Source organism: Ruditapes philippinarum, unplaced genomic scaffold (assembly GCF_026571515.1).
Source record: "Ruditapes philippinarum isolate M1 unplaced genomic scaffold, ASM2657151v2 ctg5610_1_1_1_1, whole genome shotgun sequence".
NCBI classification, from domain to species: Eukaryota; Metazoa; Mollusca; class Bivalvia; order Venerida; family Veneridae; genus Ruditapes; species Ruditapes philippinarum.
Genome location: NW_026859519.1, coordinates 20,793 through 35,840, shown reverse-complemented (window position 1 = coordinate 35,840; position 15,048 = coordinate 20,793). Strand labels below are relative to the sequence as shown.

Genomic DNA, 15,048 nt, shown 5'->3' with positions numbered 1-15,048 from the left:
TCATTAAGTTGTATACAATAAGCCAAGTAAAAATAGAAGGCATTGGTAGAAAATATAAAGAAATGTCATAAACGCAAAAGTACAAACTTTATTCCAAAATATGTTACACAGTGACATAGAATATACACCAGATATAACTGAACTTTCTATCAAACTGATAAAGAATGATGTCGTTTAAAAAATAAATGAAATCTTCTAAAACATAAAAATGGTAATGGGTAATATGAATTACAGAGTAAAACAAGGTAGAAACAAATGATAACAATAATATAGCATTATAGTTATAGTTTTTGTTATGATTTAACCCTGACCCTTATGAAACCGAAAATGGTAAAGGATTGCAACCAGCCGGCCGTACACGATTGATTATAGCAAGGCCGGAAACGATTAATATTTGTTATTTATTATAATGTTGGTTGAATGATTTTATTCTTTTCATCTTCAAATCCCTTACTATGATAATATACAAGTCCACAATCCACATATTGAAGCTGAGCGATTCTAATAAAGCAACTTGACAGGTAAAAGATTGTTGACATATACATGTACAAATATTCACCTTAAACAAAGAAACGTTTCAATATTACTATAAACAAGAGGGCCATGATGGCCCTTAGGTCGCTCACCTGTATGTAGGCCCCCGGAGCGGGGCCAGTTTAAACCCCAGGGCTTTTATTTGAACAAACTTGGAAGACACCTATAAGAAGACGTTTCATGATGTACACACTTATAATGAAAAACAATGATCTGCCCTCCCATACCCCCGGCAGGGCCAATTTTAACCAAGGGCTTTTATTTGAACAATGACCCCCTGGGGCGGGCCTATTTTGACCCCAGGGCTTTTATTTGAACAAACTTGGTAGACACTCATTAGAAGATGTTTCATGCTAAATATCTTAGCTCTAGCTCTTTGGGTTTCTTAAAAAAAGATTTTTTTAAGTTTTTACTATATGCATATAGGGAAAATCAATGACCCCCTGGGGCGGGGCCAATTTTGACCCCAGGGCTTTTATTTGAACAATCTTGGTAGACACTCACTAGAAGATGTTTCATGCCAAATATCTAAGCTCTAGCTCTTTGGGTTCTTTAAAAGAAGATTTTTTAAGTTTTTACTATATGCATATAGGGAAAATCAATGACCCCCTGGGGCGGGGCCAATTTTGACCCCAGGGCTTTTATTTGAACAAACTTGGTAGACACTCATTAGAAGATGTTTCATGCTAAATATCTTAGCTCTAGCTCTTTGGGTTCTTTAAAAGAAGATTTTTTAAGTTTTTACTATATGCATATAGGGAAAATCAATGACCCCCTGGGGCGGGGCCAATTTTGACCCCAGGGCTTTTATTTGAACAATCTTGGTAGACACTCACTAGAAGATGTTTCATGCCAAATATCTAAGCTCTAGCTCTTTGGGTTTTTTAAAAGAAGATATTTAAAGTTTTTTCTTTTGGTTGCCATGGCAACCAGAGTTCTGCATGGAATTAAATTCTTTGAACAATTTTTAAAGGTGACCACCAAAGGAACATTCCTGTGAAGTTTGGATGAAATTGGCTTAGTGGTTTATGAGGAGATGTCATTTAAAGTAAAAGTTTACGGACGGACGACGGACGGACGACGGACGGACGCTGGACGAAAAGCGATCACAAAAGCTCACCCTGTCACTTTGTGACAGGTGAGCTAAAAATTGTACAGGTACACATTGAAATATTTCCATATTTATTATTGAAATGCCATCGTCGGATACCCACGGCCGAACCATTATCATTCTGCATGTTATGTGACATGTTTATCAATCGTGGGTATCCGACGATGTTGAAATGCTAGCTCAAATTAACTTTTTTTGACATAAATTTATTATTCATTTAGAAAAGGTCACGGGCCACAAGTTTGTGTATTTCAAATGACCTTATTACAAACTTAAAGCAACACAAGGTGTCGAAACCACCTCACCTGCTGGAGCTAAGAAATACATAGACTAATAGATGTTATTTTACAAAAAAAATGACAAATTCAAGCAAAATAATGAGATGATAAATGTTGGAAAAATAATACAAATAAAAAGCAAATTCACACGACGCCTCTTCACAAAGACTAACACAAAGTATGAATGTTTAAAATATGTGCCAAACCTTCAACACAATTATCTTTTAGAAATTATAATGTTCTTCACATTAAAATACATACATATACAGTAAAACTACAGAATTAAATAGCAATAAAAGTATTGAGAGCAAAGAACATTTTTTGTCAGAAATAAATGATATTTTATAAAAAAAATTGCTATGTGATGAAAACAATGCTAAGCAAACTAACAAAACTAAACAATTAACTTTAACTGACATGAATTTATTAGTCATTAAGAAAAGGTCACGGACAACAAGTCTTTGTTTTTCAAATGAAACTAGTCACAATGTAACCTTTGCAAAGAGCGGCCCTCTATATAGAAATTACCTCTTTACAACAACTGAATTAAAACCTTCCCAAACCAAAATTTAACACTGTAAGATTTTTACCGTAGTCTATAGAAATACCTCTCAGAAACAATGAAAACAATTGCTTCTTAAAGGATGTTACTTTAGAGAGGTTATAATGTATTAATGAAGTATAAACAAAATTGAAATCACGTTACACGTTCTGAAGCAGACGACAATTTTGTGGAAAAAACAGCAACCGACATTTGAACATGGAATAGATTGTGTACATTTATATATTATAATGTATGTCTACCACTGACTGTACAGTCATGTGATCACCAGAACTCCCTATTTCCTAGTGACAGCTTATTTACATGATATGATTGCCTTAGTCATTTTGATTAATCTCTTACAGAACTCGTTTAAACATTACTTATCACTAAAATAAAAAGAATACTGATTAATTTTCATTTGTTAAACAAATAAATGATGCTTATAATAATACTATATAAACACAACATTCAGTTCAGACGTAGACGGAGTTTACCTGGACTTCCGGTATGACTTTGACCTGCTGCATGACCTTTATCTGACCTTTGACATACATTTGCTAAGATCACGTCTGCTAGGCGCTTTACCTGATATTCATTAAAATTGTCATAAACACTCAAAAATCGTGCAGTTTTGCTCAACGCTGACAGTTCAGGTTGATTTTTAACACAGTAAATAGAGCTGTTATAAAGTTCTGAGCTTCTCAGACGTCTTGATCCGGGATCTTTAACATACACGATCACAAGACAGGCTGAAATTCAAATATCATACTATAATAGTAATTGTCATCAATGATATAATCACGTGATCTATTTATATTTTGTGGTATTATATCATGCCATTATTTGCAGAAATGTTTTCAACGGTCGTGTAAAATTTGTATGCGGAGAATTTTTACTTTATGGAAACTTATGGCTCATAACTTTCAATATCAAAAATACTGATCATAATATACCTGATGAACACAAATTGATTATACACTTCTCAGTTAAACGTTCAGACACAACAGCTCATAGTTTCAGTTAATAACACGTATTGCACAAAGTTGATATTGGAGCTAAAACTGCTTAACGTTTTTCATATAAATACGAAGTATTCATGGTTAAAGTTATAAAAACAGATTGCCCATATTTATGCATATGAATAAAAACCTGCTTATTTTTTTCTATTAACAAAAACTACACTCCTTATTATCTACTATTTGACCACAAACTTCTAATAGTGTATACCTTATTAACACATACTGCCAATAGGTTACCGCACGATTGCAATCTGCTCATAGTTGATACCTTATGAATACAAACTGCTAACAGGTTAATCTATGAGTGCAGTGTGCTTATAGTGTAACGTATACCTTATGAACAGAAACTGCTTATAGTGTATAACTATATCTTATGAACACAAACTGCTAATAGTGTATACCTTATGAACACATATTTTAATACTTACCCTATGAGTGCAATATGCTCATAATTGACACCTTATTAACACAAGCTGCTAATACTATATACCTTATGAACACAAACTGCTAATACTTTATAACTTATGAACACATACTGCTCATAACTTACCTGAACAACACAAACTACTGATACTTAATATAACAATGTCAATTTTATAAAAACAATGAAGAATAACTCTAACCTCCTAGTGTATCGATGAATTTGACAGTCTTACGTTTGAGGTCCCCGAGTCCCAAACCCGGCTCTTCTATAATCACGTGTCTACAATAATAAAAAATGTATGTATTTAACTAAACAGCTTAAACAATCAAAATATGATTTCACAAAACAAAGCAAAATTTGATAGTTTAAAATTTCATATAAAAAAGCTGAAATTTAAACCTCTTCATACGGTTCAAATACTTGTTAACCATAATTTATGTTCATACAACTAAAACAACACATCGTGAGTTATTTTTCTTTTTTAACTACAGCGCAAATATAGAATGTAAGAATTTTGAATTAACCCATTACTTCATATACACGCCTTTTAACGCCTTTTTCACCCCCCCCCCCTTTTTGTTGTCTCAAATGGTGAAAAAATGCCTTATTTAGGCCCCCAACACTTGTTTTTGTTTGAGAAATGTTGTTAAAAAAAGTGACCACTTTTTCGGCGCGGCCCCCCAACCAAAAGATACATCAGGGGGTTGCCAGAAGGGGGATGTGCCCCCTTCTGTTTGGGGGGTTTGAAGGGGGGCGGAGTCCCCCTCATCGCCAAGAAAATTTTGGACTTGTGAGAGGCTATAAATGACCTCAGATTGATCATAAGGTAACGTGTAACCAACGCTGAAAAGCATTTGACTCTATCTCAATCCATTGAGAAGTTGCAGCACTTTGAAATCAATTATGATGGAAAAAATCAACGCAAAATAGTGATTTTTGGCAATTTTGAGATGTCCCCTCGTTGCCATGGTAACAGAAAATTTAAGCCTGAGCATGTTGTTGCAAGGGCAATGGTCCAGTCAACATTTGTGCCAAGTTTGATTAGTGTTGAAGCAGTTTTTATAGTATTATAGCAATTTGAACTTGTAACGGGAGACTTTTCAATGAAAACAGCCATTTTTCACAAAATGCTCATGAAGCAATGGGTTAATAAAAAAAAATAAAAAAATCTACAAAACAACATTTTTTCTTCAAATTTATATGACAGGCCATGTTTAAACATGGAAAAACGCGATTTAGGGTAATTTCAAGTATTTTCATCATTTTCTGTTAATGAAAAAAATAAAAAAATCTACAAAACAACAATTTTTCTTCAAATTTATATGACAGGCCATGTTTAAACATGGAAAAACGCGATTTAGGGTAATTTCAAGTATTTTCATCATTTTCTGTTAATGAAAAAAATAAAAAAATCTACAAAACAACAATTTTTCTTCAAATTTATATGACAGGCCATGTTTAAACATGGAAAAACGCGATTTAGGGTAATTTCAAGTATTTTCATCATTTTCTGTTAACCCATTACTTCATATACACGCCTTTTAACGCCTTTTTCACCCCCCCCCCTTTTTGTTGTCTCAAATGGTGAAAAAATGCCTTATTTAGGCCCCCAACACTTGTTTTTGTTTGAGAAATGTTGTTAAAAAAAGTGACCACTTTTTCGGCGCGGCCCCCCAACCAAAAGATACATCAGGGGGTTGCCAGAAGGGGGATGTGCCCCCTTCTGTTTGGGGGGTTTGAAGGGGGGCGGAGTCCCCCTCATCGCCAAGAAAATTTTGGACTTGTGAGAGGCTATAAATGACCTCAGATTGATCATAAGGTAACGTGTAACCAACGCTGAAAAGCATTTGACTCTATCTCAATCCATTGAGAAGTTGCAGCACTTTGAAATCAATTATGATGGAAAAAATCAACGCAAAATAGTGATTTTTGGCAATTTTGAGATGTCCCCTCGTTGCCATGGTAACAGAAAATTTAAGCCTGAGCATGTTGTTGCAAGGGCAATGGTCCAGTCAACATTTGTGCCAAGTTTGATTAGTGTTGAAGCAGTTTTTATAGTATTATAGCAATTTGAACTTGTAACGGGAGACTTTTCAATGAAAACAGCCATTTTTCACAAAATGCTCATGAAGCAATGGGTTAATAAAAAAAATAAAAAAATCTACAAAACAACATTTTTTCTTCAAATTTATATGACAGGCCATGTTTAAACATGGAAAAACGCGATTTAGGGTAATTTCAAGTATTTTCATCATTTTCTGTTAACCCATTACTTCATATACACGCCTTTTAACGCCTTTTTCACCCCCCCCCCTTTTTGTTGTCTCAAATGGTGAAAAAATGCCTTATTTAGGCCCCCAACACTTGTTTTTGTTTGAGAAATGTTGTTAAAAAAAGTGACCACTTTTTCGGCGCGGCCCCCCAACCAAAAGATACATCAGGGGGTTGCCAGAAGGGGGATGTGCCCCCTTCTGTTTGGGGGGTTTGAAGGGGGGCGGAGTCCCCCTCATCGCCAAGAAAATTTTGGACTTGTGAGAGGCTATAAATGACCTCAGATTGATCATAAGGTAACGTGTAACCAACGCTGAAAAGCATTTGACTCTATCTCAATCCATTGAGAAGTTGCAGCACTTTGAAATCAATTATGATGGAAAAAATCAACGCAAAATAGTGATTTTTGGCAATTTTGAGATGTCCCCTCGTTGCCATGGTAACAGAAAATTTAAGCCTGAGCATGTTGTTGCAAGGGCAATGGTCCAGTCAACATTTGTGCCAAGTTTGATTAGTGTTGAAGCAGTTTTTATAGTATTATAGCAATTTGAACTTGTAACGGGAGACTTTTCAATGAAAACAGCCATTTTTCACAAAATGCTCATGAAGCAATGGGTTAAACAATGCAATATTTAAAAAATTAATAAACATTATTTTTTGTTCATTTAGAAAAAATAAAATACCTTTCTGAGAATTCAACAAACATAATACACAATTTAGCACGTGGAATGTGAAGAATATGCTCGTGTCGTCGAATCACGTGATACAAAACTCTGACGTCAGCAAGATCCAAAACATCTTTCATCAAAAGTTTGTGGTGTTTTTGAGCGTCTTCATAAAAACTGACCACAGCTACAGAATCTTCAAGAGGGGCAGATAACTCGATGGGAAGTGAATTCGGATATGCAAGTCTGTTATAAACCTGAAATATACGTTATTTGGTATGCTACATGGTGAGGAAAATGTGTAGCCAGATTCGACACTGGACACTTCAAATAACATTTCGCAGATTGACTGACATAGCATGGTGAGAAAATTGAGCACACTGATAGAATTTTGATTATATGGAATAAGACAACTCGTTTCGCTGCATTGTCGGCTGAGAGGCAAGCAAATAAGGAAACTAAATCAGATGTTTTGCTGCTCTGCTGACTTCGCTAAGGCTGCTTACATATAATCCCATTGAATACAATAGTTTATTTAAAGAACAATACTTAATTATATCAATTTTTTTATCTTAAAATATAAGTAAAATGCAAGCTGTGACGTCAGCACGTGTTCACCAAACGAAAACAACATCATACATCTTTTATTTAAACGTTAAGCAAAACATGTTTTATAAGACAGCATAAAAAAGAATAAAGCTAAATTCGAATATAAAACAACAATTTTCTAATTTATGCACAGTTTTTCTTTTCGATGTTAAATTTCACGTTCTGTATGTGCTAAAAAAATCTACCATATCACTTCATTATATAATTTTTTACTTTTTATACTCGTCTTTTAATAGAAAACATGTGTAATCTGTCATTTCAATAAGCCAATATGATGCACTTCATTTACAACTGTTGTAAGTTCATAAATTTCTTCATATGTATGTAAGTAAGACAGCTTAAAGGACCATAATATGATTCACAAAACAAAGTAAATGCAATCATTTGAAATTAGATATTCTGTAAGCCTCAACAGCAAAGATTTCAAACATTGTAATTTTGCTTAAAATATTGCTAAACTTTTCTATCACAAAGGATTGCAACATTTAAGTTGTCTAAAAACACTGCAACAATTGTTTTAGTATGTAGCCCTGTATACATTTTAGAAAATCATTGTCATGGCGATATTCTGTATGTAAGTAAATAATTTGATGCTATGTTCTTCCCGACATTGAATAAAGTTTCTTGTGTAAAACAACTAGTTATCATGCTCTGTGTATTTTCTTATTCTACCTTCTCATACAGGGTTTAAATGACAACGATTCCAAGTTATCGCCTCTTTCCTAAATGATCATATCCAAACTAATAAATCATTCGTTTCTTTCATGTACAAATTGTTGTAATAAATTAGTATTTTTAATAACGGGAGATTCAATATATGAGCCGCGTCACGACAAAACCATCGTAATGCGTTTGCGACCAGCATGGATCCAGACAAGCCGGCGCATCCGCGCAGTCTGATCAGGATCCATGCTGTTCGCTTACCAACTTTATTACAAGTAGAGAAACTGATAGCGAACAGCATGAATCCTGATCAGACTGCGCGGATGCGCAGGCTGGTCTGGATCCATGCTGGTCGCAAACGCACTATGTTGGCTTTGTCATGACGTGGCTCATATTTTATTTCTGTTTGTATTTCTGGTTGTTGAGTTAGACTTAAACTTACTTCGACAGGGGAATGAGGTTCTTCTCCAGTGTGTACAGCATGCTGGCCACCATCAGTTGATGTCCTTCCGGCATCAGCTTGAACTTGTGGTGAACTTCGTTTCACAAATATGTAGGTTATAGTAAAGTTTATACCCATTAGCACAACCAAGAGTAAAAACGCATATGTAAACATTTCTGAAAATATAAATAAATTAAGTAGAATAAGCAAAATTCAAATACACGTACTGTAACCGTTATCTTTTATTTCATGCAACATTTGTTCTTTTGAAATTACAAGGCAAACCTTACATTGTAAACAATAAGACCTACGACACTCCGTTGTTTTTTTGTTTGTTTTATTTGGATTAGGGTCGTGGGGTCTTATGTCGCACTGCCACAGAAAATGTCATATGGCAAGGTTCCAGCTTTAATGGTGGAGGAAGAACTCAAGTGCCCCTCTATGTATTACTTCAGGCACGAACGAGCACCAGAGCAGAACAACCGACGTTCTGTAAGCTTGTTGGATATCATCTTCACATGAAATATTCAAAAGTCCCTGGCGGGATTCGAACCCATAGCGACGAGAGGCAAATGGTTTGAAGTTAATGACTACAACGTTTTTAAAACAAAGAATGCAGCTAAAATCACTTCAAGCTATATCCGTATTCAATATGACGAAAAACAAAGCTCAATCATAGGCATTGAACAAAAATGACACTAATACGTGTCATTCTCTGTCACAGCATGTGAATATGTCTTAAAATTAAAGTTATATACATACCTTTGTTAAATGTATTTGAAAATATAACACCTACAATTTTCTGCTGTTGTGAAACAGTTTGATTCACCTCAAGTGTCTGCTCTGTCAGGGCTTCCACTGCTTTTATGATTTTTTTCCCTATATCAGTTCTCAGTTCATCAATAGTTTCTTTCGTCTCCTTGACTGACTTATTTAGTGAGGCTTTTAACTCTGAAATTTCTCCCTTAATCATTGTAGTAAGACTTTCCTTTACTTCTTGTATTTTACGATTATTCTCAGATTCTACTCCGTCCACTTTTTCCATAAGCTTTTGAATATTTGTTTCGATACCACCAATAACTGTATTGGTATTTGTCTTAAAAGTTTCTAATTCTGTATTCAACTTTCCTATACTTTTATCTGTATTCTCTTGAAGTTTTTCTGTTTCCGATTTTAATTTATCTCCAATGTCTCTTTTAGAATCTTCAAGATCCTCAGATAATTTTGCTATTTTGGTATCAGAGTTTTCTATTTTACTATTGGTAGATTTAGAGACACTATTTATCTTCTCATCAAATTGATTAGAGATTTTATTTATTTTTTCACTTAACTTATTCTCAACATTTTGTATTTTCATTTTTATATCATTTTCTACTGTACCTTTCATATCTTTTATTCCCTGCTCTAAACGTTTCCTCTCTGACTCAGTATTACCAAGTCCGACAGTCATTTCTTTTCTAATGTCTTTCAGAGAATCATTAAACTTGGCTTCACTATTTGACATTGTTTTGTTAAGAGCATTTAGAGTTATATTTATTTGATCTTGATTGAATAACATTTTCTCTTCAATCACACTTATCGTTGCGTTCGTAGTCTGAATTTCTTTTGTCCATGTTTCCTTAAAATTTGTTACTGAATTATCGAGTTTTCCATTCACTTCTTTACCTATTTCTGTTAGTCTTTCTTCAATATGCTTGTGATCCGTGTTAGTTTTTGACTCAAACGACTTAAAGTCTTTATCAGTATTGCTTAAATCTTTTCTTAGTGCTTCTACTGTTTTATCAGTGTTTTCACGATACTGATCAAATTCTGACATTTTATTTTGTAAATCAGTTTGTTTCTGCTTTAAGTTTTCGGATTCCGCATTCAGAGTGTTCACTTCCTCGTTGAGATTCTTATGTCGCGTACTTAATTCAGTTAATGTTGAGTTACATATAGTTTTGAATTCAAGCATGTCTGTTTTGATATTTCCTGTTTGATTCATCATCAAGGTTATGTTCTCTGTTATGTCTTTTATTGTATCCGACCGCTGGCTATCGTATGATTTATCTTCTAGTAAGGCTGATAAACATTCTAACTTGTTATCTAAATGTTTCTGTGAACAGTTACGGGACGATAACACACCATCGCACCAGCTCGGGTTGTAGCATCGTGCGTAACTCCTACAACTTGACCGTGTGTCTTGATTTTCACGTACACTGGTACCATTAGCATAATTATATGCTAAAATAAAACACATCACCATATACTTCATTGCCTCCATTCTTTCCCTGTAAAGAAAGTCTATAATCATCTCTTTTGTATGGCTTGACATTGTTCAAAGCAAATACACTTGTTTCGTTTATGAAAATATAATAGAAGCTATTAATTAATCTACCAATTAAGTTCGTAATGATATCAAAATATTAATTTCAAACCGTATTCTTTGATTTAATAGATTTGTTGTCTAATATATCACGAAGAAAGATACAAAACATTAAATTTGTTAACTTTAATAAATAGTTTAATGATACAATGATTATTGTTGATATAAACTACTATAAACATATGATTATGTATATTTCATAATAGGATACTTCATACAATGAGATAATATGAGCCGCGTCATGACAAAACAAACATAATGGGTTTGCGACCAGCATGGAGCCAGACCAGCCTGCGCATCCGCGCAGTCTGATCAGAATCCATGCTGGTCGCTGACCAATTCTATTACAAGTAGAGAAGCTGGTGCGGATGCGCAGGTTGGTCTGGATCCATGCTGGTCGAAAACCCATTATGTTGGTTTTGTCATGGCGCGGCTCATATGATTATGATCTCTTTCGAACTTTATCAAACTAGAAAAAGAATAAATGAATGCAATGACATTATTATTTAATAAAGGTGAAGATTACAAAGGGTATTAACACACATGTATCACCTCGGCTATAAGGTCACTTCTGGCAATTTTAATTTTATAAGCCTAATATTATTTATTTATTCATTTATTCAAAAAAGGAAACGGCAATGTTAAACTATACTTTTCGTACCCAGTTTTACACATTATTCTATGTACCGGCGGGATTCGATCTCAAAAGGTCAAAGGACAGATAATCATGTTGCACCCCTTACTTCATTCGGAATTGCCTCACCTATTATCTATATTATCCTTATCAAAGGGCTTGCCCCTTAATTACTCGGACTCTTTTATGTCAGTAGGCTATAATATTACTTGGGTTATCCTGATTATGTTAATGTGTATTAATAAATAAAGTTAAATATGACGGTTATAATAACGGAAGTACATTATTTTGTAATTATATCCAACTGTTTTATATTGATTGCTGGATATAATAAAAGCCGGTTTAAAATTAAGAATAACATTTTTGAAATTTAATACCATAATCTTGACAAATAATCGTGACCTATATTCACGTCGATATAATAATGAAAACAAAATACAAAAAAGAAATATTCATAAAAAATCATGAAAAAATACGTTCGGCTTCAGTGAAGTTTGCTAGTTGATTGCCTTATTAAATATCAGTTCCTGTATCAAAATAATTGACATTATTGATAACCTTTTATTTATTGATAGGTAAATATATTCACTATAATATATATGTAGCATGCTAAAGGGGTCCGTACTCTCAGTGCCTGGAAGGGTGAGTGAACTCTCTTTTAGCATAGAATAGTGAGAATACACACACACACCGGCATGCAAAATTTCCAGTTAAAATAATACTTCATATCAATATTTTGAGGAAGAGTACTGTAGTGGTAGGGTACCGATAATTTTATGTGGAGGTCGTTGGTTCGAATACGACACCGGACGTGAAATTCTCTATTATCCTGAAACTAATCTTTCGATGACTCCTTTATACACACATAAAGCATTGATCTGGCGATAGACATAACCAGCTCTCCATTAAGGGGTAGGGTCTATCTCACATTTATGGAAAAAACACCCAAGAACATCAAAAACTACTACATTCATTGTAACATTCGGAGCCACGGAAGAGAATGCGCATATATCTGCAAATTGCAGTAATAACAACTATAACCATTTCGTTTTCGAAAGGTATATCCAAAACGTAATATGGACTATTTATAACGATCTACTAGTCAAAACAATTGCCCTTACACTTAAAATATCACAATATCTCATCGACTAAACGATCTACATAAAGAGGCGCAAGGATATTATGTTACATAACCCAGTAAAATAGTTCCGTGCCATAAGTGAACGTTTAATTAAAAGCATTTTACGAACTATTAATAATAAATACGACCGCAGCCAGCTTTACAACCCCTTTAACGGTGAGTAAATACGAACATGACGGCTACGCAATTGATCGACTTTAACAAAAAGTTAAAACTAGGCCTATAGATTATCATTATCTATAAATATCTTAAAACTCTTTCTATCCAAATCAAGTGCTATTTGTCTAGTGCCTCGTTAATTAATCGATCTATAGATCTACCTAATATAATTATGTTAGTTTTAATTTTTCACAGACCTAGACCTACTTTCATTTTTATTCCTATTATTAAGCTTTAACTTATCAAATGAAAATTAAAGCTTACCTATGAATATCCTTGCAATAACTATGAATCAAGTGCACTTATAACTTGCACTATAAAGCAGCTTAGTTCCAATTTTGGCAATAATAATCGTCTTTACTTTCGATTTCGTATAAAATCGTGCCACGTCTATTTCAGTAATCACTACTGTGAAATATGTACAACGTCACGCGAGCGTTCCGGGTGAACATTCTTCTGAATATGTTAAAAGTTAAACGGGTTTAAGAACTCGGAAGTTTATATAGATCTAGAGTAATTAACACATTTATTTAGACTAGCTTCTTTGACGGTATAATTTTTATGCTTTCATTTGAATGTGTTTTTAAATATGTATATAGCAAGCAAAAGCAGGAGCAGAAACAGAAGAGGCTTTGATAGGGGGAAGGGGTGAAATTTGGTTTAACAAAATGCGAAATGCGAGGCACATATGTTTGGCAGGTTGCGGCAGCATCCTGTCCATGTGACGGATGATTGTTTCCGCCTTTAAATTGAGACAATTTTGAAGTCTGAGGAGGTTAAAAAGGTGTCATTTCCTTGACTTTCTAATGTTTTTAGGCAGCCTTTTTGTTATTAAAGAACGCTATTCTATATATTTTCTACGGCCAATAAATGCACAAAACTGACACAAAAATACTCAACCCCAGTGTGTTTAAACGCATCTTTGGGACGATCTGGGGTTTCTGCCCGAGAGCATATGCATGAATTCGCGGCTGAAAGACATCTCATTACAGCTAAATTCCCGTAAAATGATCCTCTATATGAGAGAGCTATTTGGACGCCAAATCAAATCAAAGACATGACCCGGCTGTGTAGTAACAAAAGAGTACAAAGAGTAATCTCACTTAACTCATCCCGGCGTTGGAGACCGGGGTAACAATGAACAGGCGGATTAAACAAGCACTGTGTTTTAAGTCATGTAGTTCATATACTAACCAATCTTATATCGGCAAGTTTAGTAAATCATCGAGTCACCAACGTAAGGAATAAGTCTTGACGAGGTCTGCTGTACGTGAAATAAGTTGCGTCTAGTCATCCATGAATCGACGTGTTATATTTTGAGAATATAATACACACTTGAAATTTAAGTAATTAAGTACCCGGTATCTAATGAATATGTTTTAAGCTAATCTTTCAGGACGAAGGATTCAATAGTCACTACTTGCCAGCATACATGACACCTTTAATGGAGCAGACTGACAGATACAGAAACAATTAAATCTTTCTTTGGAAACAGACAAATGCCGCCCACAGCTAGGCTCAGTAAAGGACAATCATGACTTTTGACTACAACTTTGACCTTGAACTTTGAGCTGGAAACACGATTCGTATATGCGCTAACTGACGTCGCCATGATTTACGCTTGTATGTCGATTTATTTGAATGACATAATTGTTGACCGGATACGACCATATAAATTTTTAAGCAAGACGTGTATTATTATAGACGTTGAAATATGTTTTTTTTTTTCAAAACGGCTTATATTTAGGAAATAGATATTAATTCTGAGTGCATTGTTTTAGAAAAAAATAATGACCAACACAAAATCGGACAGATGGACGGACATTCATCCTAGGTTGACGTTATCGATCTCTAAAATTCAATGAGCAAACACTTTCAATCCTATTAGTAACTTTTCCCCCTAAATTGCAGTCATAAAGCAATAAACACAGACATCCATCCCATAATGTCAACTGAGTGCTGACGGATAGACAGACATACAGACAGACAGACGAAATGTCAATTCAAAAACTGTATCCCACCTTTCGGAATAATAAATATTGATGAATTATATTCAACATTTGAGTTTCTATTGACTTGTAATTATAGTCAGTTCTAACAGATATGAACGGAAGCATTTTCAAAATGTTTGTAAGTACAAGATAAAAATAATGTAAACCGATACGAACCTGAATAAATTTCAGATCTAC

At 34.3% G+C, this 15,048-nt stretch overlaps 1 protein-coding gene across 1 annotated transcript; it reads right to left on the bottom strand.

The window, feature by feature from the left end:
* Positions 1 to 1,812: 1,812 nt before the first annotated feature.
* Positions 1,813 to 13,281, bottom strand: LOC132756790 (uncharacterized). The gene is made up of 6 exons (XM_060747927.1): positions 13,124 to 13,281; positions 9,323 to 10,830; positions 8,561 to 8,736; positions 6,865 to 7,103; positions 4,110 to 4,189; positions 1,813 to 3,216 (listed from the first exon to the last, which is right to left on the bottom strand). Exons 2-6 carry the CDS (start codon positions 10,821 to 10,823, stop codon positions 2,936 to 2,938), a joined length of 2,277 nt encoding a protein of 758 aa, XP_060603910.1. The 5' UTR covers positions 10,824 to 10,830; positions 13,124 to 13,281; the 3' UTR covers positions 1,813 to 2,935.
* Positions 13,282 to 15,048: the final 1,767 nt, after the last annotated feature.